At 39.8% G+C, this 25,384-nt stretch overlaps 1 protein-coding gene across 1 annotated transcript; it reads left to right on the forward strand.

Annotated features, from left to right (window-relative positions):
• Positions 1–10,080: 10,080 nt before the first annotated feature.
• Positions 10,081–24,759, forward strand: LOC306766873 (matrix-remodeling-associated protein 5-like; the record flags this gene model as incomplete). Its single annotated transcript, XM_079254725.1, has 12 exons — positions 10,081–10,268; positions 10,458–10,587; positions 12,198–12,439; positions 12,753–12,904; positions 13,608–16,493; positions 16,863–17,062; positions 18,408–18,549; positions 19,210–19,345; positions 19,666–20,862; positions 20,960–21,167; positions 22,259–22,480; positions 22,675–24,759. The coding sequence occupies 12 exons, from the start codon at positions 10,081–10,083 to the stop codon at positions 24,757–24,759; spliced, it is 7,788 nt and encodes a 2,595-aa protein (XP_079110851.1).
• Between the last annotated feature and the right edge of the window lie 625 nt (positions 24,760–25,384).

Here is a 25,384-nt window from a genome sequence, read left to right on the forward strand (position 1 = left end):
CACAGAAGGCAAAGCAGTACAATAAAGATGGTTTAACTTGCTCTTCCTGAGAAAAAAAAAAAAAAAAAAAAAAGTCTGTGTTGAACAATTTGCCTTAAACCAGAAGAACAGGATGATTTCTATTCAGCAAAAGGGATTAAATCTATATGTCCTTACTTCTCTGGTCTTATCATTCAGAAATGGTCTCACATTTAATCTATATGCACTTTGTAGCCACCAAATCCCTACACTACAGCATAATCTATTTTTATTAATCAGAACCAGTCTGCTGGCTTTAGACAGATAAGGTATAATATTTGCATCAGGCTCCAAAATTTACTGTAGCAAATTGTCAAACATTTAAAATGCATTAAGTCTGATTATCAGTTGCTCTCTTATTAGGAAGTGATGTGTGGTTTACAACAAGCCTTTAAAGTTTAACACAAGAACAGGATAAACAGTGATGATGAGAATCACAACAATATTCATATAAACTGATTTGATAGTACAGTAAAAATTTGGTATCAGCTGACATCCAAATTTCAGGTATAAGAAAGCAAAAAACGTTTTATAGCTAACATCTTGGTGCCAGATACTAAAGGATAAGATATATCATTGTAATTAAAGACAAATTTGCAACCTTAAAGACACACACACTTTGAGTCACTTTAAATCCTTGAACTTAACACAAGTGTAGCTCCTGATACAATGATGTATGGCCAACCTAATGTCTGAACTGATTATAGATACAAGTTCTTCAGGCAAATGAAGGATAGTATTTCCACCAGAGTGAGTTTAATCAGCTTCTTTCATCTTAGTCATGCTTAAAGGTAATTCAAAGGACAAACTCTTGTAGGAGATGAGGGATCATATTTCTACTCAACAGTGCCGGCCCTGACCAATTTGACGCCCTGGGCTAGTGCCCCCTTGTACTGCAGTCAATTTCAAAATATATCTTTATACAGTTACTCACGAGCTGAATGTGTGTTTTCAAGATTTCCTTCCTTTCGAGTAGAGAATGATAGATAGATAGATAGATAGATAGATAGATAGATAGATAGATAGATAGATAGATAGATAGATAGATAGATAGATAGATAGATAGATAGATAGATAGATAGATAGATAGATAGATAGATAGATGCTAAGTGTGCAACAGGAACCTTAATTGAACATTAAAAAGTTCTGACAATATAGAAATATATTTGTACTTATGGAACAAGAAAAGAAACAAATGATAAATGCAATCAGTTGTAAGGCATCTCAATATATCTATCTATATATCTATCTCTCTCTCTCTCTCTCTCTCTCTCTCTCTCTCTCTCTCTCTCTCTATATATATATATATATATATATATATATATATATATATATATATATATATATATATATATATATATATATATATATACACATTCGGATAAACTGTGTCTCTAAATTTAACATAGCTGAAAGTGGAGATGGTACATTAAGCCTGGAATAGACTGTCAGTCTTTCCGCTTGGTGTATATCCCATCATTTTGCTCAGCCCCAGCTCAGTTAGAGTCCAGTTTCCCGCAACAATGGACTGGAAAAGTAAGTGTGAGAATAAAATGGATAAATATGTACAGGGTTCAGAGCACAATCCTTTCAACCAAGTCTTTTTCAGGGAAGGCTTACAGCAATGCAATGACAAACAGGTGCCAAGACACCATGGGTTGGTATCAGGAGTCTATGTGTTAAACTGGTCTTTCTGCAATCCAGACTTTTCACCACATGCAATCTGGAGAATTTCAACACAAAGGTATAAAAATCTGCTTAATGTTACAACAAGCAAATCTTGGATTTATTTTTTTTTACAAACGGTATCAGTTGGACTCACAAGTTGTGAAAAGCTTAAAAAATACTGTGAAGACAGAAAGAAGTGAATCAACAGGGAGCTAAACAGCACTCAGTCTATGTTGCTTTTTTATATAGTAATATAGTATTACTATAGTATAAATGCAACCAAATGCATTTCATCTGAGCAAGACTTTCTAAAGTACATGACAGCAAACCAGAAGGAATTAGCTCTTACATAAAAAGGTCTGTGAAGGTTCAATGCAAAAGTCAGAGTGTTCCAGTGAGATAATTAGCCTTCAGATTCATTGTCTTGCCTCCAGGGCCTTTAATGTGTCTGCTCTGGTGCATCTGTGCATGTCCACAAGGGCTGGCATGGATGTTGTCCATTTCTAGGTCTCAATGGGAGAAAGACGAAAGGATTAAAAAAGTGTGTCCCAAAAGGACAAACCTGTCAGTGTGTGTTTCACTCATGGCTCAGTCTCTACTTGTGATTGAGTGTGCAATTAAACAACTACAAGATTATGCATTTTGATACAACAACATTTAACATTCAGAAACATGTTTGTATACATGTAAGATATCCAGATATCCTGCACAGCCTGGAATTTTATTTGTCTACTTGGGGACCTCTGTTTATTTGACCTGCTATGAACTGTGTCTTTACAGGCTGTTTTCCCTGAACAAACAGAAAGCATTCTGCTAACATGTCCCTGAAATTAAAATTTATTCTATGTCCTTAATATCTAGGCTTCAGGCTAATCATGCAAAAATTTAGGTCCTTGTTAGAGTCCTTTTCACTGAGACTGTCAAATCAAAGCACATGACCGAAGGTTACATTTCATGTCAGCAAACATACACCCTGGTGGTATTTAATATTCACAACAAACACTCCACCAGCAGCACTGGTGGGATTATAACACAGAAACTAGCCTTCTCCTTGAAGCATAAACAAAGTCCAGCATTTCTTCTTGTGTAGTGATTAAGATTCAGGGTAAATACTCAAAGAGAAAAAAAATTATTCTTCTTTGGACAACAAGAAAGACAAGATCATATCAATGCTCTCTTTCTTTTTCTGCTTTGACAAGAAATAATCCCAATTACGCCGGATCCAGTTTCAGTCAAAGTCATATTTTTGCAATATTTCTTTTCTCCTCAGACTTTTTTCTTTAAATATTTAAGCTGATTATGACCTTTTCAATTAAGTTAGTTCACAGACTCTTGCAGTTTGCTTTTAGCCCCTGGCAGTGAGTGAGAAACAGAGCCCGAAGAGTCTGAGACAAACCTAAAAACGAAATTCAGCTGGTTAGCCTAATATTTACTCACAGTTCCTTGTGAATAGGCTTTATGGACCTGAATGCTGCGTTGCACCAGTTGAAACAATTAGCGGAGATAGTTACAGAAAATAATAAATAAAAGAGATAAATCTTCTAATTATTCTTTGTAAATGAGATAAGAGTCATCTTAACTGTTTTCCCATCAAAACATGGGATCTTATTGCATCTCTCTGCAATCCAAATTCAATAAAAAGTATTGCTGTGGTTCTTTGAGCAGGGCCATGGCAGAAGCTGTGAGAAACAGGCCCCTGAGGAATTTTTGGTCTCCAACAAAGAAACACTTCACAGTTGTGTGAGTCCTGTATTGTAGGGTTCAAATGAAAGGCCTCAGCAGAAGCATGTTCTCAGAATTAGCTTGGCAGAAAGATTGGCTCAGTTATTTGATTAATTACTAATGAATGTTTTCAGCTTTTGGACGGAGCCAGGCCAGCTGTTTCTTCCTGTTTTTATAGCTTGTACTAACCTAACTGGCTTTGTCAGTGCAACTTTTGTAATAAATACATTCCTTGGACTTTATGAATCCTTTATATCTAAAATACACTGAAAAAATAAATGTCAGATTATATAGATTAAAAACAAAATATCAGCGGTAACAATGGTAGAATTCAGAGATGGAGACAAAATTGATGAATTGTATTTATTTAACCTGTATTTTATCTGACAAAACCTCAGGAACAAAATCTTTTTACAATGTTGGCCTGGCAAGTGACAGAAATCACAATGCATATCAATTTCAATAAGTCTTTTAAAAGATTTTAAAAGTGGTATAAAAACATCTAAAGGTGTCATCATGTATCTCTTTTAGAAAGTTTAAAAACAGAGACATAAAAACATCAAGTTTCCCAGCTTTTTGCAAGACGTTTCAGTCCCCTAATGCAGCAAATGAAAAAGACATTTGTTCTAGCAGGGTGAGATACTGCATCCTCTGAGAAAAAGAAGAATGAGGGGTGAAAAAAATCTCTGATGCAAAAAGCAATTTGCCACTTTGAGCAGTTGCCATCGATATTCTCTTTGTGGTACTTTGTGTGTTGGTGTTTCCTTTGTGATTTACTGTTACGGGGCTCATATGTAAAGGACCTCAGGCCATCAGACAGCATGCCCTCAGCAGGATCCCCACACAGCCCCCCCTGCAAACAAACACACACTTATCATGCAAACAATCATCGGTTTATTTTCAGACAGACATTCTTGTTAATGTCTCTCCCCATTCTTCTTCTGTCACTGACCCCTGAGACCCCTTTAAGTATTTTTTTACACGTCCCCGTCTTGTTGCCTCTTTTTAATTTAAATATTTCTGTCAATGATCTATTTCTAAACAAAAGTTACAGTTCCCAAGATATCCTCTTGACTACCAGTAGTTCAATTTGTCCTCTGTGGAGGACCTTTGTAAACCTAAATATTTTCATCTCCCTGAATGCTACTGAACTAACACCTTTTGGTCTTTAAAGAGGACATTTAGTGCTTTTAAATGGTACCTCATTTGTGGGTGGGGGGGGGGGGGGGCTTGTGAACTTTCTTTCTCTCTTCAAGAAAAATGGCCTCCATTGTAGTCAGGAGGATATGACCATTTTGAGGTGAATATTTACACTTCTTGAGTAGGTTTGAGTCGTGGTGTCCCACCTTGCCATCAGTCAGTGGAGCCCTGCCATGACTCCCTGCTAGGCTCCTGGCCAGACAGGCCTCCATGCAGTGCTGTGGGCTTCAGATTAATAGCAGACCACATTGTCCCTGTGCCGCTGCCACAGATAGCTTACAAGCTCTATAAGAACAGCATTGATTTACAGCACACAGTAAGGTTTGCTGTTATCCAGGAGTGAATTCAATAAGGAGACTTAGCCAAAGTGAAAGGAAGAAATGTATTTATTTTTAATCTATTTGCAAGAAAAAAAACAAAAACAAAAAAACCTAATGGTGCTCTACAGTTGTGCAAAGAAACATATTTTTTACCCATTAATAAACAAATAATGTTAGAATATTATGTAATCATGTTATACTTTCAGTTTTTAGAAAATATTTTGTAACATCTGAAAAAAGCTGCTTTCATTGTGTATGACTGTACATCTGTCCAATCAGTTCCACTGAGACACAACCTGTCCCTGCTTTTAACCAATGATTAATGACCCCACAGCCTTAACCCACTCAGGGCCTGCAATTCAAGTTTTCAGCCTTTCCAAGGATGGCTTCTGGCATCTCTGATCTCTCTTTTCCTCTCCTCAAATCTAGCAATGGAACTCTGCATAGAGTCACCTGTAATTCTTATTTTTCTTACGTCATAGTAGTTTTTGGTTTTCAAGATTGTAACACGCGCATTTCAGGATACACAAGCCACGTATTCTGTTTTTGAGAAAATCAATCATGTTTTAGCAAAAGAGATTAAGTTACATGATGCAGCACCTTTGTAAAAATACCTCTGCACCTTTCCCCATCTCTCCCCCCACAATTATTTATTGCTGCGTGATTTTCTGAAACACTGGAACACTGAGAACTGTACCTTGATTAAACAACCAAATAGTCAAAAAGGTGAATAATACTGTGAGCTGTCGAAAACAAGTTCATTAAATGCAACACTTTTTTATTCTTGGCCAGTTTTTCAAAGACTTTTTTTTCATGGATAAAAGCAAGATCAAAAAGAATACATGATTTCAAATGATGTTTTCGCAAGATGGTCTCCTCTTGGCACAAAGATGTTTACTTCCTGAATTCATGAATCAGCATGCAGTTGTCGACCTACATAGCCCCACATCCCAAAGGCAGAAAGGTAGAGAGTGCTGATGACCAGTGTACTTTTAAAAAATCTCATTAGAGGAGTCTTGTTGCAGGGAAAAACTGCAGCTTCTTCTTAAGGACAGTACAGCTCCTTCACATGGTATTTAGACCTTGTTTATTATTTCACCTTCAAATGTGGGGAGTGTACATTTTTCACATACTTTTAAATTACAACAACAAAGTGAAAGTGTAGTCCCTGAAATATTTCGAACTTCAGTTAAGATAATTATTTTGTTTGCAAAATTATCCCTTAATTAAGTACTTTGTGAATGTTGTTGCAGCTTCTAATGGTCTTGGATAAGTTTGGAACATGCAAACATATTTGTGATGGTTTTCTTCTTTTAGTCAGATTTAATAAGACTCAGATTAAATGTGGAGATTTTGGAATCTGTTGTCTTCAGGTTTTTCCTCTGTTGTTGGAAGAGGGTTTAAATATGGCCAGGACTGGGCAACTCCAGTGTTGCCATGGCTTCATGTCGTTGTTTACTTTTGATCTGGAAGGGGAAATGTAAACCTAACTTCACTTCACTCATGCCTACTTGAAAAGTAATTTCATTGACTACATTTTTGTACTGGTTTTCAGCTTTGATCAGTCACCTCTTACAGAGTGATCCTCCCTCCACTAATGACTGGTTCCTGCACTTTCCTAGACATAGCACTTGGAATTCTGCCTAGATAGCCCTATCCCTGTCTCCTCATATCAGAGAATCTTTTCCTCCAGGCTCCCAGAGTCCTTTAAATATGTTTATGTGAATGCCACTGCTCTGTCATTTGTCTCCTACTACTTAATTTTCATCTAGCCATTGCACCATGAAACTCTGACTGATGGGCTGCCACTAAGTTGGTTGTCCTTTTGACAGGTTTCACTGATGAGCCTCTGAAGTGGTCTTGGAGGGTTTTAAGGCCCTGGCCAGACAGGTGGAAAAAAATGCCATTTTGTTTACCGTAATTTGAAATGTATGTGTAATAGGTCAAAGTTTTCAAACAGAGGGGTTGCCATTTTTCCTGACACATCAGTAAGTAAGTCATGCACGCTGTGGGGAAGTAATTTACTACTTAGTTATAATAATGAGATTGCTCACAGATGTTTCCCCTTGGATGCATTACTTTGACACCTTGGCTGTGTGTAGGGAGGATGGCTGGGGTTTAAGATCAGTATTGTCTCTATGCATTCTTGGAGTGGATGTTGGATGAAAGCATGGAAGTAAACCTGTGAGAAACCTTGTAATAATTATGACGAAAGTTAGCTTGTTGATATTAACCATTAGTAAGTCAATTTCTGGACATGGTCTTTTTTTTTTAACACCTCTTCCCTTTTTGGTTCAGCTCAGAGAAACTTTCATATGAATTCTGAGCTTGAAATATTTCAAAACGGACGGTGCCTGATATAAACAATCAACATGCTTGTTTGAGCAATGAAAACTTGCCTGAAAAGTCGACCACTGAAAGCATATACCTAAACACATTTACACCCCAATGGATGGATAAAATTGACCTTATTAACTTATCAAAAGTGCAGCCTCGAAGATTTTAGCAACTCAAAAACTAATTACTTGAGAACAGGAAAGGCGAGAATAAGAGGGATGCCAGAAGCTATCCTTGGAAAGACCAAAAACTTGAAGTGCAGTCTGCTTGTAAAAAACTTTAAGGTGTAAAATAATAAAATAGTCTCTAAAAGTAATCTGAAAGAGAATACAGCCTTCAAAAGCTTGTCCACCAGTGGTTTTAGTCAATGGTTAGCCACCAATACAGTGTCTTGTTTATTTATTGATTCATAGACTGATAAGCTGTTTTATATATGGCTGCATATTGTCCTCGATAGAAGGCAACAACATGTTATCTTCATTCTTAGTCTATTCTCCTTTCTTCTGTCTCCATTCACTCATTCGGTTCCTCTGAGGAGCCATTGATATTACATTATGTCCTCATTCCTGACTTGTTTCCAGTCAGACTGACAGTAATTCGTTTATTATAGTCCACTACATTCCAATAACTGTGTTGAGCATTGCAATGAAGAGAGCTGGGACTGAGCCTAATGCTTTTCTCTGCTATATTACAGCTACAGGGGATGAGTTCAGCGTGACGCACTCACAGACCAACACTGCTTGCAGAGACAGGGGTGATAAGGTGCGGAAGATTGGATCATCTGCTGAAAAACATCAGAAAGGATTTTGCTGGTGATTGTAAAGCTTGCAATCACATCCGCTAAGACGTCTGCGGATGTTCACTTGTCGACTCTCACAAGCTGCGGGGTATCAACAGTCATTCAAGATTAATGTTGCAATCCATTATTCATTCAGCTGATGTGAGAATTCAAAACTCTCCAGCGGTGACCTTATTCTCACATCTGCTGCTGCTCTCTGGTACTGCTGCCCCCTGTGGCGAGGGTGGGGGGGGGGGGAAAGAGAAGAGAACCACTTGAAGACAAGACAAGAATGAAGCAATCTCACAGTAAGAATATCAGCTTTGTGTGAGAACAGCCTTCTTGCCTGCATTTAATCACACACTGCTACATGCAAAGACAGAAGGGAAGGGGTGTGTGAATGTCGGCGGGGGGCAAACTTAAAGGAGGAAACAGCTGAGGAGGAAAAGTCTATTTTTGTTTAGCTTTCATTCAAGTGTCTCAGAAGGAGGTGTAATCAGTCTGGGGTGTCTGAGAATGTGAGATCACACAAAAGACTGGCCAATCCCTTATTTAGTCACACCGCCTACAAATGGCACGATTTTACCCAACAGAAAATCTGTTCCGGGTACTTGTCAAAATTACGCCAATAAAAGTGGCTGCATCAGATGTTTGCTTAACAAGGTTTTAAAACTAGATATGGATAATGTCTTTTATTTTTATTTATTTATTCATTTTTTTATTTGATGGGAAAGGCAGCAGAACTGAAAATGTGATATTCTGTAGTCTCATCATTTCCAATAAGCGTTTTTTTATTTATTTATTTATTTTATTTTATTTTTTTATTAGAAATGGAATTCAGGCAAATAAACAATTATAAAAACATAAAAGATTATTAGATTGATCTAATTTTTATTACTTTATTGCTATCTTCATAGGAAAGCTCCGTGAGATTCTGAAAGACCATGTTAGTTACATTACTTCCCAGCTGGACTGCATCAGCCTGACGCGTAGCAACTTTGGGGTTTCCGCCCCTCCATAGAGACCTTTCCTTCTGAGCGTCACTCTCGTCACTTCAGTCCAGTCCCTCTTCTTAAACTCAAACCCTCACTTCCCATCCCGTTCACAAACTCATACACTAGCACACTTTTCACACAGCGCCATGCGCGCATGCAAAGCCGCGTCAAGCGCATCTTTTCTTCTCCAGTGACGCACAAGAAGACCACTTGGATTATACTTCCGAGATTTTTTTTCAAAATTTTGTTTTGTGATCAGAAAGTGTTACTTTCAAGGTTTTTCCTCGCGGTCCTCAGTGGCATGGTGCTCACAAGTGGATGAATGAGCTGGTTAATGACACATGAAATTCCCGAACCGTGCGACTGGATTAACATGATTTGATGGGCAAAATGATTAATCCTGTGAAATAATTTATTCATCCGCACCAGAAGATTTTAAGGTATGATCTTATCAACTATAGTCAAACATTTGAATCATCTAAGTCTCGAAAAGGTCTTGCTACGAAGTGTAACTTTCTTTTGAACAGCAGGGGAAAAAAAGTTCTTCCCAATGTGGCGCTACAGTTGGTTTGGTGACTGCATGGTGCATTTTTGCGCACTTGAGTGTGTGTTTTTGTGTGTGCGTGCATGTGTGTAGGGGGGAACTTTGTGTTAGATCTAATTTTTTAAATATTACATTTTTTTCCAAACTGTTAAATTCTATAGACAAAGTTGACCCCAGCTGACCCAGCGTGAGCGAGCATGCCCATGCCAATAAAAAAGTGGGTTACATTGGAGACTTCTATTCTAAATATGGCTGCTGGTGGAAAGGGATGAATTGCATTGTCAACTAAGTGTGTGATTTTGACCTGTGTGTACATTTTTAACTTGTTTTGTGTATGTCTGTGTGTGTGAGAGAGAAAGAAAGAGTGAGAGTGAAAGACAGGAGGCATTGTGGTGTACTTTCATTCAGCCTTTTTTTTTATTTTTTTTTTATTCTGAACTTCCTTTTTTCTCTTAGGCAGTAAAAATCTCCATTTAGCTCTTCCTCCACTGAGTGAAGATGTTTCAGAGTGTGTGTGTGCCAGTGACACTGCTGGCACTCCTCATGCTCACATTTGAGGTTTCCAGGAGCCAGTCTTGTCCTAGGAGCTGTAACTGCTATCAGGCCAATGAAGTCCACTGTACCTTCCGTTCACTTCTCACCATACCTCCTGGTCTGCCTGCACACACACGCCGCATAAACCTGGGGTATGGGAATAGATTTACTTCTTAAATATCCATGTATACATAAATGTATGTGCATAATTTTAAAGTGTATAAGTTCTACTTTACCCTTTTGGAGCTCCTACAGAGCCAGACATAGGTACCAAAATTGTAGAGTTATGTAATAAGCTTACACAGAGTTTGTTTAATGATTTCATGTCTGTGCCTCTATAGGTTCAACAGCATCAGCAGGCTTCCTATCACGTCTCTGGCAGGGCTGAGGAAGGTAGAGCTTCTAATGCTTCACAGCAATGACCTCCATCATCTTCCAGAGGAGGTGTTCAGAGATATGAAATCTCTGCAGGTAACCAGGAAGAAGAGCATCAACAACATGCTCTAACCTCTGACCCTTTGTATTGGCATTAACAATCTGACAGAGGAGGCAGGAAATTTGAATAAAAAAAATGTTAAGTTCTACAAGTCCTAAAGGGTATTTTCAGATTTAGACCAGACATTGCAATAAAGTTAAATAAACACATATGACAGCTAATGAAGGCAACGAATGGATTAATGAGAAAAGGAACTAAAATTAATTTAAAAACCAAACCAAAATGGTCTTTAGTTTGCTTTTAAAAACATCCACAATCACTGCTACTCTTAGCAAGAAGTGATTCCGCAGGTTGACCCATTTCTTCAGCAGCTCATAGCAGCCTGTACGAAATGTCCCGAACTGTCCGTTCATAAACCAAGTTAGAAGACGCATCATGTGTGCATTGATAGGGAAAAAAACTCAGTACTCACATATTTAACCCCTTGACTTTTAGGAGATTAAAGCTTTTCTAGGACACAGATGTTAAAACTCCTCATAAAACTTACTTTAATCAGTACCCAGCCTCAGGCAGTGACAACCATGAAGAGGCCTATTTAGCATATTTTGTTGCATAAAGCTCAGCTCCCAAATATTTGTGCAACACTTAAATGCCGCAGCCTCCACAACTTTCTACTTATGCCAGATGAATATATTTAGACTGTGTCATAAAAGAATTACAATTTTTAACATGAGTAATGCAGAAATTATCAACAAATACAGAATTTTTCAAAAAGCTATAACAGTCAACATGATTTTGTTCTCATTTTCAGCACATTATTTTAATTTCTGCCCAACTGATGCATAATTTATGCATCATTATTCCTCTTGCTATTCGCTGATAGGAGGCACAGTGGACATTTTAGCTGCAGCCTCAGGGCAGAGTTAGCACTCCATGGGGGAAGTGATATTATTCAACAAGCAATTGTTTCCTTCATCTCCAGGCAGATGCTGATATATTTGCCACTCTGTGACAAGAGGATCCATATTTCCATGTGCTGACATCTTCACATGCTAGATCTGTCAGCAGCTGGCACTCTTCCAGCTATCAGCATCCCTAGAGGTCATGTTTATTATAAACCTTACAGATTTATAATTACAATAAACAAAAAAAAATCCTGTAAAACCTTCCTACATGTTTGGTTATTTTTTCATGCATGCCTCGAATACCAATAAACTCCTCAGTTTGTGATGTTAGGGATAGAGGGCTAGATTTCATATTTGCAAAGCTGCAGGCCACCAGTGCTAGAATATCCTTTTAGTTTCCCTGCTTTTGCCCAGCTCATAGCATGAATATAAATAAGGTGTTTTGTCATATGCTGTGGGCTTTTTCTTTTTTCTTTTTTTTTTTTTTTTCCAGTTTTATACTTGTGAGATCCCTTGCTGCTAAAAATGTTTCCTCATATTTCAGGTCATTCCTCAGATGAAGTTTCTGTTCAATTTTTCATTCTCATTCCAACTCCCATTTGTTGTAAACTTAGTTTACAAGCACATGGTGTCAAGTCACATACTTGTGATCCTGACATAGACTTGTTTTTTTAATCAGCATAAATATTTTTTTGAATACTTAATTCCTTCTGCTCACTTAATTTTCTTCACTCCCACAGATACTAAAGTTAAGCTATAACAAGCTGAAAGAGATATCCTCATCTCTGACCTTTTCTGGTCTGACTTCACTGCTTCGCCTGTACTTGGATCACAACCTCCTCCAGCACATCCACCCCCGGGCCCTGCTCCAACTGCCTAGCCTCAGGCTGCTTCGTCTGCAAGGCAACAGGCTGCATCAGCTGCACCCTCACACCCTGTGCACATTGTCCCTCCTGAATACATATTACTTTTCTACACTGAGGTGAGATTTGACAACTAAGGCACAAAAACTGTTTTTTTTTTGTTTTTGTTTTTTTACAAAATAGCACTTACTGGTAAATGAAAACACAAACCTAATAGCTTGATCTTTGCAGCAGTCATAAGCAGGACAGCTAGGAGATAAACAGTTTCCTTCACAGATCTGGCAACAATAAGAAAGAAAGTGTGAACAGGAAAGTGAGGATGAAAAAACTATGAAATTTACTTAAACTGCTATGATGTCATTACTCTTTTGATTACTACTCTCCATCCTTTCTCTCCCCATATAATTAATGCTTTATTTTTCCTTTATGTAGACATTTAGACCTCTCCAACAACAGTCTCACAACTCTTCCTAAAGACAGTGTAGCAACAGCACCTCTTTTAGAGACTCTCGTGCTGCAGGCTAATCCCTGGAGTTGTGACTGTCGGATGAATTGGTTTCTCACTTGGACTCTGTCTCACCCAGGTGATTGTAATTTCTGAAAAATATTTTGTTTTCACACATGGTTTTATCTTTCATGTGCACATGTGTTGGCTATTGTTTAGTCTTTGAGCATGATTGACTGGTTATTTAGACTGAGAAGACAAAGATAAGGTAAAATGGAACAGGAGATATTGACCAAAAATGCATGGCAAATGCTTGCAGATGTTAAGGAGGGGATAAATCTACCTTTTCATACATCTGGTTTTGCAATATTGATAGCTTTGACTGTCACTCTGCACCTTTGTCACACATTCTGCATTGTTTTCCTCCTTTGTCTTACCTTTCCTAATGTGTCTTGTGGCTTTTATTGAGATGTGAAAAAGCCAACTGTGAAATGTGTCTCATTGATATGCCAGGCTTAACCTGCCATGACTAATCTATGATGACAGCACTGATGTGTGGCAGCTGATATATAGGCTAATGATTGTGGCATGATAATGAAGTGATGCATATTTCTGATTTATGAGAAGATTAAATGCCCATATCTAATTAGTTGGTGACATGAAGGGTGATGGAGGCTTAAAATGAGCTGGTGTGACTAATAAATTAGTTTGATATTCACAAATATGTGCAAATATATGAAATGTGCACTGAAATATTTATATAGTTGCTGTTTTATAAGAGTCAGGTGAGAAATTATTTTCAATGACATAAAACCATTTTCTCTTTCTATTTTTACCATTAGGCATAATGAAATGTCCTAGTGGTCCTCAGTGTCCAGTCTGTGCATCGCCCACTTCACTTCAAGGACAGGGGTTGCTTGACCAGACAGCATTATTGTGCACTTCAGCCACCATCCACTCCCCAGGCAAGGAGACACCTTTGGAGACTGACTTCAATGAAATCCAATCAAGTGATACCTTCAGAGAGCCTTTAGGCAGCGTCTCTCTGGGTCTATCTGACCAGCAAGGGAACAGTGTTGATCTCAACTGCAACATCACTCACTCTAGTGACTTCCAGGATATTGCTCCTCCACCAGATCTCTCCCGAACCTCCTCTTCTCCTCTGCCCCTCGCTCTGTCACTCTCCTTAGAATGCCCTACAGAGGGAAGGAGCTATGAGAAACTGTGGAGGATTATGGCTTACTACAGCGAGACTGCAGCTCGCCTCGAAAGGGAGATCATGTTGAGCAAAGCCCCAACGTTGGCCTACCGCTACAGGCAGTCTGCAGAGACAGATGGATATTATCACACTGGAGTCAGAGCATCTGTTAAAGCCAGACCACAATGGTTACTACAACCAGCCATTAGCATTCAGCTAAACCGGGTGCAGTCTAGCAGACATAAAGTTCAACTTATATACTCTACAAGAGTTTCTGCTCATCCCGATCCTACCTCTCATCTATCAGCAACATTCCCTGCTTCTCACCCATGGGTGTTGGTTTCAACAAATCACACTAACAAAGGACTAGTAGCAGTAGCAGGCAGTAATATAAAGCTGTCTTGCTCTGTTCTTAGTTCTGGCAACTCTAAAGTACAATGGATTCTGCCAGATGGATCCAAACTCACCCTTCCCTCCAGTAGTTCAGATGGAAGGCTCCAGGCTTCAGCCATGGGATTACTTCTACAAAAAGTAAAACTCTCTGATGCTGGAATTTATTACTGCGTTGCTAAGGCTGGCAGGGATGTAGATGTTCTCCCACTGCGACTGGTGGTGGAAGAGTCTTCGGTTCCACATACAGGCGAGCTGGTTGGTCCTTTTGTCACTGGAGCTGTTCAAGAAAGTGTCAGTTTGTCCTGCAAAGTTTCTGGTTCACCAGAACCTTATATGAGTTGGATTTTGCCAGATGGAAATGTAGTGAGACGGGGATTGGCTGTATCAGGTGGAGTAATGATACAACCAAATGGTAGCTTATCTATACTTAACCCGTCTCTGAGGGATGTGGGTCATTACCGCTGCATTGCAGTCAATGAGTATGGTAGTGACTCTCTGTCCATGCAGCTAAAATTGAATTCACAGCCTGTTTCACGATTTGAGACTTCATTTCCCAATGGACCACAGTCAGCCTCAGGTAGGTCAACTAAGATACGAGCCCCATTATTCAGTCAGGTGGATGAGGGGTCAGGAGATGAAGAGGAACAAAAAGGGCAGAGGACTCTTTTAGGCAAGAGAAGATTTCTAAAACCTCTCCAACCACATCCAAACAGATGGAATACAACTGACAAGCTACAAAAACATGGTCCTCAGAGAGAAGGCTCTTTGAGGAGGGGTGGAAGGCCAGTTTCATTCACTGACCAGCGAAGAGATCGCTTTCAGAACAGACACAGAGTTACTGCAAACAAACACAGGCTAGACCCCAAGAAATGGGCTGACCTCTTGGCTAAGATCCGCCAAAAGACTGCTAACACCAGTAAGGATCAATTCAGCCCGACAACAAACCCCACAGCTGAACCCTTTCAAGTTACTAAGAATAAAAAGATAAGCAAACATGAAGAAAGTGATGGTACAAACAGAGCTCAGGAAGCACCAGCAGAAACCGAAACTGAGGGTTCATCACTGGATGATTCTGTTCTTGAAGAACGGCCACAGCCTATTCAGCCTGCTTATACAGACACACAGAAGAAAACAGAAGCAACAACGGACTCGGGGGTCTTACGTGTCACTGAGAGGTCAAAAGAAAAAGAAACTGATGTTGTGACAGAGATGCATATGGAGACAGTGAGAACTGACCCACTAACAACAAAGCCTGTGACACAGACAGAAACACTCACATCTGATCAAATGTCAAGGACAAATGAGATTGTTCAAGGGCCCAGTGAGGAGAATAAACGGGGTACAAACCCTAACCTAGACAGAGCAAGGCCTCAAAATCCACAACAGGGATTCTTTCCCAATATGGTCCCAAATTCCCAGCCTCAAAGCCCCTGGAACTCACGGAGGAGGATTGGCCAGCGAAGGCGAATAAACAGGCCAAGGGTTAGACCAGTGACCTCGCCTCAGCCTATCCCTGAACCGGTGAACCCGGGTTCTCAAACCATGTCCCCTGACTTAACCACACTTTCAACATCCACACATTCAGCTACTTTGTTGACAGCAAATATTCATATTATTACTGCTCCAAATAGTAAAGCTCTGAATCCTCTGACTCCCACGGTTTCTGATGCTCCTGATATGTCCACTTTAAATTCCGCCTCGTCCACACCGACTCCCTTCCTCGCCCACACAGACACACACATACACACAGACATGATGACTCACTCAGTGAATATACCACAAACAGAGGAGTCCATTTTTAACACCACACCAGCAACCAACCATTCTAATGCTGTGATTTTAGAAACACGTGTGTCAGACACACATGATAGGACACATGGCACACAGATGCACTCTGAACCACAAGCAGCCTCAGGCAAAAATCCCGAGAGACCGCCGACGAGCATACATCAAGAAGCGCTAGCGAGGAATGTCATCGGTGAGTCCATCTTTTCAACCACTCACCCTTTCATTGTTTCCTTGGTCCCCAGTGCACCTGTAACCAGCAGCAGTCCTGCAAAAATCACATCTCCTTCAGCTGCTCCCAAGAGAGTTGGCTATGCTGGCAGCACTGAAAATACATCAGCCTTTATGACCAGTGAGGACACATTTCCCATAGCTACTACAAAAACTCCCACAATGTCTACTTCAACCACCACTCTCAGTCCAACATCTACCACTACCACCACCAGGTTTATTTCAGTTGCTCCCAACTTGATCACTGCAACTAAGACTTCGACTATTACTACCACAACCCCTACTATTTCCCCTACTATGTCTACAACTGGGACCTCTACCACTACAGCTAACCTCAGTACAATGGATCCCAGCACTACTACAAGTACCGTTACAATCTCATTCAATAATATTCCCACTACTTATACTATGTTACAAACTACCCCAGCTACTGCAGTAGTTGGAGTAGCTACTACACTAAGTACTCCTACTAGCACTGCTGTAACAACAGCATCAACAAGTACCAAAACGTCATCAAGAGACATGTCCACCACTGACAAGCTTGACCACCAAGTGAAGCTAATTTCTGGAGCTCCAAACCAGATCCAACCTCCCACTGATGAGAAAACCTCTGGAGCTAACTCTATTCCAGATTCACACCAGAGCAGACCCAACTGGCCTTCTTCCTCCTCCCTCCCTGCTGCTCCGAGGGTGAGTCTAAATGTGTTCAAATGGCATCACATTCTATTCTGTTCGCATTAGCTACCAGTATTGGGTCTAAAAGGAAAAGCACATATTTCTGAGCCAACATTAATTCATGACCATCATTTGTTGTTTATTTGTTGATTTAATGTTTTACTATTTTTCACTGCTGCATGGAATCAATTATTTATTTATGTCCTTAGTGCAATTTTAATCGTCTGCAGTGCATATGTGTGAAATTCTGATTAACATTTATTATGAAATGAATGTTGACCCAGAAAGTAACAGGATGCACATGCATACACATATTACACCCAATTGTAAAAGCCCTTGGGGTACAAGCTTAGCTGAAGACACAGAATAGCAATGAAAACAGTCTTATCTGTATCCACAGGACCTGCTTTTAAACTGAGGGATATTTATGACAGTCCCACTGTTTCATAGATTTTTAGAGCTCTGTCAGTAATGTGAGAGGAGATGAAAAGCATATGCTGCATCATAAGCAACTTCATATGTTTTGAGAACCGAATCCGCAAACACAAAAAACAAGGCAACAACAAAAAGAGGTCTGTCTTCAAGTCTGAAGAACAAAGCTCTGGGTCTATCAATGAATAATTTAATGCTCATTACATTTGCAACTGTTTACACCTCAAAATAAAAAAGAAATGCAAAAGTGGAGAAATTCTTAAAACGATTACAATTCCAAAGTTTTACTGAGGAATCTATATATTAATCTTATTACTTCTGCATGCACTATTACACAGTATTTTCAGAATAAGGCTCTGCGAAATGAAAAAAAAAAAAAACTTTCAAAGTGTCAACCTTCTTTCATTGACTACCTGTCAGATTTAGCCTTGATTTCAAGAACTGGTCTGAGGAAAAGCACTTCATGGCCTGGTTCCAACAACTGAGCTATTTTTCTCACTTGTTAATCTGTTAACACCATAGCTTAATATCCTCAGGGAGGACTCTTCTGGCCTTTGACTTTAGCCTACTGGGACCTCAGTTCTAAAGTTCCCTGCCTGGCACCTGAAACACAAAAACAATCACTTTTCCAAGCTCAACCTTGAAAAAGACATGCAGACGAAGAGCTAGCAAGATAAAAAAAAATAAAATCTACACAAGCAAAATAATTACAAAAGACAACAAAAAAGGAAGAGAAAATGTGTAATTTATGACAAAACATGTAAATGTACTGTATGGACCAGCACACATCTGCAGCTCCTCAGGTTGAGAAGAACACTGAGGCAACCCTGTTGCAAGATGCTGTCCACATTTGTCATTGTTTAATAAGAGTTATCTATTAGATCTTAATGTTTCTATTTATCTAAATAACAAACTCTTCCAAATTTAGGCTCCAGTTTTGAGATCTAGACCAAGGATTGCAGACCCACATATCAGGAAAGTGTCATTTCCAGCAGAGAGCACTGCCAGCCTGGATTGTGAAGCTCAAGGAGAACCAAAACCATCCATCACATGGACTAAAGTTGCTACAGGTATTCATGGCTCAGAAGACATTTATTTAATCTTAAAACATTACATCCTTAAACAGAGGTAACGCAATTGCACTGTAGCTGCATTAGTTGGTAACCTAGACAAAGGAGGCTTGACTTAAAATCATAATTGATGGATGAGACTAATCCAAAAATGATTATAGAATCTGGTCCAGAAACACATTTAGAATTTTTGGAAAATTTACAACCGCTTATTCATTATCTATAGCTGTATCACATATTGTCTGTGTATATATGGATTGTTTAAATGGCTAAAAATGAACATATAGTATATTTAGAACAGAATAGATAAAGCTTTTTATTTACATCCTGAAGTCACCAGTTCTAAAGGAAATTAATTTTAGCCTGAGTATGTTCTATGACTAAATGAACATTAACACATTTTACTGTAACGGAAAAAAAAAACCTAAAAAACATTGACGCCCTTACACACTGGCATGCTCATAATAGTCTTTCCTCATGTTTGCTATGATTGAAAAAATGTGTAAGCAAGTAATGGAACATTTTGTGCACCACGTCACTGACTTTACTTCATACTGTGCCATCAAGTGTGCCCTGTTACTTCTTTACTTTTTGTTTTTATTTCCAAATTGATCTCTGTGTCTGTTTGGACTTCCTCCTCAATCCCTGCCTTCCTGTCAGGAGCGGTGATGTCAGTCATCTCCAGGGCTCAGCGTTTTGAAGTTTTGCCAAATGGCACCCTTGTAATTCAGAATGTTCAGCTGCAGGACAGGGGCACTTACATCTGCAGTGCAAACAGCTTCCTGGGTCGTGACAGGTGAGACTACTGATTGCAAACATGTATATTAATGGACTATTCAGTATATCAATTTGGCACGGATTAATTTCAGATGTAGCTACTGGACTACTAGACTACTGGAAGTTACAATGACACTGGGAAAATTATGCATCATGTTTTGTTGTTATATTAACCTGTTGTAAGCTTGCAAGCAAAATCACAAACAATTTTATAATTTTTAAAACTTTAACAAATGACATATATTTTTTCTATTGAAATGTACATTTTAAATTATTAAAATTCTCTTTTATGTGTCTATTTTAAGTAAAGATTAAGTGTGTTCTGCTTCTTCATCACAGGCTGCTTACAACCTTGGAGGTCTGGACCCGCCCCCCTCGTATGCAGCTGGCGAGTTACAGGGAAGTTACCATTCATCAAGGTGGGGAAGTTCATTTGGAGTGCCAAGCAGATGGTGTTCCCAACCCTTTGCTGTCTTGGGTTTTGCCTGATCGTTCTACCCTAACCTCTACTGGGACCTCCTCCAGTCGAACCAGCATGGACACAAATGGAACCCTTCATATCTCAGTGACTCTACCCAGTGACCGAGGAGTGTATCGGTGTGTGGCCTCCAACTCAGCTGGTGCCGCCAGTTCTTCTGTGCGTGTTCATGTGTCCTCATTGCCCCCTGTGATGCAGCAACCCAGAGAGGAACACCTGTTTTTGCCTCCAGGGGGGCCTGTTTATGCTCACTGCTCTGCTCGAGGTGCCCCACCACCGACTCTGCGGTGGCGAATCCCAGATGGGACCCTTATTCGCCCATCTCAGTTTCTTCACGGCAAACTTTTTGTTTTTCCCAATGGGACACTGCATATTCTCAGGGTTGGGCCAAAAGATACAGGAAATTATGAGTGCACAGCAGTCAATACAGTGGGGACTGATAAAAGGTCAGTGAGGGTGGAAGTGGAAGGGGGGGCTGAAATAGAAAAAGAGCAGGAAGAAGAAAGAAATAAAAAGGCAAAAAAAGTTTCCTCACATAAACCCTCTCCTTCATCATCTGTCACTAAAAACCAGACATCAGCCATCCCTAGTATCCCCGCAGATACACAGAGCTTCACAAAATTATCCTCTCTATATCCCACTGATGGATCCAGAAACTTGTCGCTGACCCCAGGCCATTCTCAATCTTCCTTTAACTCATCTCCTAAAATCAATGAAGCAGTCACTGCTTCACCCACAGTCACTACCAACATCAAGAAAACAAATCCCTCTTCTATTTCCTTACCTTCCCCAGTGTCAACAAATAAAACCAAAGTCTCACAGAGTATAAACAACACAAGAGTTGCTTCCTCTCTTCCTGTTAATAGAAAAGTCTCACCTATTTTGCAGCCCCTGCCTAGGTCCCCTTTCAAAAATGCACATATTGTCTCTGCTTCACCCATCCTCTCAAATGTTCCCTACGGGGGGATTTTGCAGCTTAACTGCTCTGTAACTGGAAATCCCAATCCCATCATTATCTGGAGGACCCCTAACAGGAAATTAGTGGACATGCACTACAGGTACGAATGATATGTGTTTGAGAAACTTATGTGTTATGTCTAATTTGCAAGTTTGACCTCCTATGATTTATGTGCTTTTTTGTGTTGACATTCAAAGTTTTGACAGACGCATGAAGGTGCATCCTAATGGCACCCTGTCAGTCCAAGCAGTAACAGAGAAGGATGGTGGAGACTACCTATGCATTGCACGCAACAAGGTCTCAGATGATTTTCGCCGTCTCCATGTGACTGTGGCCACAAAGCCTGCTAAAATCGAGCCAAAGCAACCTATCAATCATATGGTGTCATTTGGTAAATCACTGAAGGTAAGCTGTAATAAAAAAAAAAAAGTGTAATTTTGTTTTTGCATTCTAATATAACCATTATGATGGTATAGCTAATATGTTGTGTCTTGCAAACTTGACTTAAGTGGAGTGGAGATTTATGGGTGTAATGCTCATCCTTTAAAGGGGAACTTCATTGACTTTCTCTAAAATTTTTAATGCAAGTGTGGAACTGCTGAATATAAGTATGCTTTGGTCTAACAAGGTGATTAACTGCAGAGACTTACCTTTATGTATAAAATCTATATATATAGATTTTATTTAAAAAAAAAAAAAAAAAAAAAAAATATATATATATATTATATATATATATATATATATATATATATATATATATATATATATATATATATATATATATATATATATATATATATATACACACACGTTTGAGATTTACTTTAAAAAGTTATTTAAATAACACATTGGCCATGGACTAGTATCAAGTCCAGGGTTTACTTTTCCTACGGACCTAATAACCACTGGGATAGGCCCTCCTGCAACCCTGCTTTAGAATAAGTAGGCATAGAGAATGGATAGATGGATCGATGGAAATCCCGCAAGAAATCTTGCACTAGGGTTTTGTTTTTTCTTTTCTTATCTTTTGAAGAAATTAAACCCAGGTAGGTGTTACATCAGCCGTTGTGAAACAGCAAGAGTGACCTTCTGTGAATGGTAATGCACACATAAATAATTAAAGGCTTCATGAAAAACAATGTCACAAAGCTTGAATGCAAGGAATGTGATGCTGTACTATTGTAGGAAAGTGTTCCCCTTCTTTTGTTTTTACAATCAAATATTTCTGAGCTTTCTCCTTTAAGTCTCTCAGAATTTGTGGCTGGTTAGAAATGTTTTAAAACATATCTAAACATTTCTAGTTTTTATTTTGATACCCATTAACTGCAGCCAACAGCTGCTGCTATTCTTCCTGGGGTCCACTCTCTTTTTGAAGGGCCTGACAAAAGACACAAATACCTTACAATGAAGAACTGTACTGCATCACTGACTAGAAATAGAAGTTATACCAAAAAAAGAAAGTTCACATGCAACATTGAAACATTGATTCTCTGCAGGTGGACTGCCAGGCAACCGGACTGCCTGACCCAGCTGTTCGTTGGAGCCTACCAGATGGAACCATGGTGAACAGTGTGTTGCATGGGGAGGACAGAGGGGTGCGAACACGACGACTTACAGTGTTTCACAATGGGACGTTACTGGTTCCAGCTGTGGGTGTTGAAGAAGAAGGCGAGTATACATGTTATGCTGAGAATCGAGGTGGTCAAGACACTATGAAGGTGAGTAAAGCAGTTCCTGCAGAAAGCTGTATAAATGTTTTCCATTATTAACTAACAGTTTTTAGTTATTAACTTGATTTAAGTTATTCTTGCCAATATGCTGGATTTCCAAAGGTGTTATATTAATTTTAAATTGTTACTGTTACGCCCTTATAAAAGATAATACATTTATTTTATGTATTTGTTGATTAAAGGTCAAAGTAAAGGTTATGATGACATCGCCACCAGCCTTCACTGGTGACAGAAGCCACCGTGTTATCAGAGTACGTCAAGGACAAACTGTCTCCATTCCATGCCAGGCCATTGGCGACTCTTCCCCAACAGTGATGTGGTTCTCCCCGTCGCATCGTATCATCCCCCAGAGTTTGGGATCTGGCTATTATTCTGAGCGGGTTGTAGTAGTTTCAGGTGGAACTCTTGAGGTTCGTTCAGCCCAAAACATTGACACAGGAAACTATACATGCCAAGCAAAGAACTCAGCTGGGGAGAGGACCATGATAGTAAGTTTGGAGGTGGTAGCCTCAACCCTTGGAATTAACGGCCAGATGGGAGGAGGTAGAGGCTGGAGTAATAACAATGATCATGACAGCAGTCATGGAATTAGATCCGGAGGCTATAATACAGGGGTTGCCAGGAATGATTTCACAAGTGGATACGCAAGCAAGCTGGGAAGCAGTAACAGCAGCAGCAATAGTAATGGTAGAACAAGAAATTTAGTACCAAATTCAAGTGTTAACTTAGATAATGGTGGCTTTATACCTGCCCTAAGACGTGAGAGTCAAAATGGGTTTAAAAGGCCCGTGAATGCAATTACAACACAACCAGGTACCAGTGGAATTAGTTTGGGGCTGAACGGGGCACAAAACATAGGTAGTAAAGCAGATAGTATTAGAATAAATGGAAATGGACCTAGTGTTGCAAGTAGTGACAATAGTTTGGGTAACAATCACAGTACAGATAAAAGCAATAGTGGTGAAAGAAATCGGGGACATAGTAACAATGAAGTTAGTGCAGGTAGGACAGGTTATGATGTTTATACTAGCAGAGACAACAGCAAATTAGGTGATGTCTCAAGAAATGTTGGAAGTGCAAGTAGTAGCTGGTCAAATAACAGAGCAGATACAAGCACACTGAGAGGAAATGGTTTCAGTAGGAATGGTAATTTAGGAGGTGCCAGTGACACCAGAAAAAAAAGTAGTTCTTCAAATGATCATGCCAACACAGCTGTGGGTGTGGTGACAACAGTGAAGCAGCGAGCAGTAAAAGGCCAGACTGTTCTTTTGCCATGCCCGTCCAAACTCTCCCCTCCACCTCGTCTGGCCTGGCTCCTGCCTGGGAATGGCTTGCTGCCAGCTCCTTACTATGGCAGCAGACTCACTGTGCACCGAAACGGATCATTGGAGCTGCGGGGTGTGAGAGCAAGTGATGGTGGGACTTTAGTTTGTCTAGTAAAAAATGAAAGAGGAGAGACTGTGATCCGGGTGGAGCTGGAGGTGTCAGAGCTACCAGAAGAGACCAGATTTCTACAAAGACAACCAGCAAAGGAAATACTTGACACAGAAGGTTTGAATCCAGTGCAGTTCTCAACTTCAAGACCACAGCAACCTTTACTGCATGCGCAGAGGAGCCTGAGTTTACCCGCTACACCTCGACCACTGAACTCACCACCATCTACTGGCCCAGTCTCAAAGCCCACTCTGAACACCAGAACAGCTCCTTTGGTGAGCACCATTAATGGAGAGACCTTTCGCTTACCCTGCCTTGCTTCTCAAACTCAGGGATCTCTGTCATGGACTCTACCCAGTGGCAAACTGCTGTCGAAGGGTGAGAGCCATGACTCAGGCCATTATACAGTGCATGAAGATGGAACACTAATAGTGAAACATGCCTCTGTGTTCGACCGAGGCAGCTACACTTGTAGATCTTCCAGTCTTGACTCTTCCTCAATCTCAGTTGTCACAGTTCCGGTCATTGTCATCGCCTACCCTCCACGCATCACAACAGGCCCCTCTCCTGTGACCTACACTCGCAAAGGGGTTGCTGTGGAACTTCCCTGCCAGACCATAGCAACACCCCGAGCTACAGTTACCTGGGAAACTCCTGAGCTAATACAGTTGAGGGCGATGGGTCAGCCTCGTATTTATGGCAACCACTATTTAAGTCCTCATGGTTCATTGGTGATACAGAACCCAACACACAGGGATACAGGATATTACAGATGCACGGCCAGAAATGTAATTGGAGTGGACAGCAAGGCAACATATCTGCATGTGATATAAAATAAGGAAGTAAAATCACAACAATAAGCAATACAAACATGCAGCAGAGACACAAAGACCCCACTTGTTTGTTGTATTGTTGAACAACTTCTTCCCTCATGCCCAAAGGAACTGCAAAGCTCTGTGCCCGAGATACTGCCAAATCTCAGAAAGGAAAGTCCCATTTATGCATTTCTAATGTATTATATTGTTGTACATGCTGTATATTTTATACCTGAACTTCAGAATTTCCCTGCAAAATGGAGTTGTGCTTTTTCTCTGCATAGTAACTTGTAGTTAAAGAGAAGTGTATTTTGCAGGAACACATCCAAACCTTTGTGGCTTACTTTCTATCTCATTGGCTTGAAACCAACTGGAAATTGTGTCTATTCCACAATTGCTTAAAACAAACAAACAAACAAAAATTCCAGATTTATACCCATAATTCATTATAAGCAAAACACATTTTGGTTCCCAACCTGAAGGTCCAAAATGTTCAAGCCAAAAATACAAGTTCTGTTTGACTATGATTATGTGGAAAGGCTGAGCCCTGATGTGAAGAAAAAAATGGCCATTTCTTTCACCACAGTTTTAGAATTGGTGAATGCTGTGCTCAGTAATACAAAACCTAAACAACAAGACATTT

Source organism: Telmatherina bonti (genome assembly GCF_933228915.1).
Source record: "Telmatherina bonti genome assembly, chromosome: 15".
In the NCBI taxonomy this organism is placed as follows: Eukaryota; Metazoa; Chordata; class Actinopteri; order Atheriniformes; family Telmatherinidae; genus Telmatherina; species Telmatherina bonti.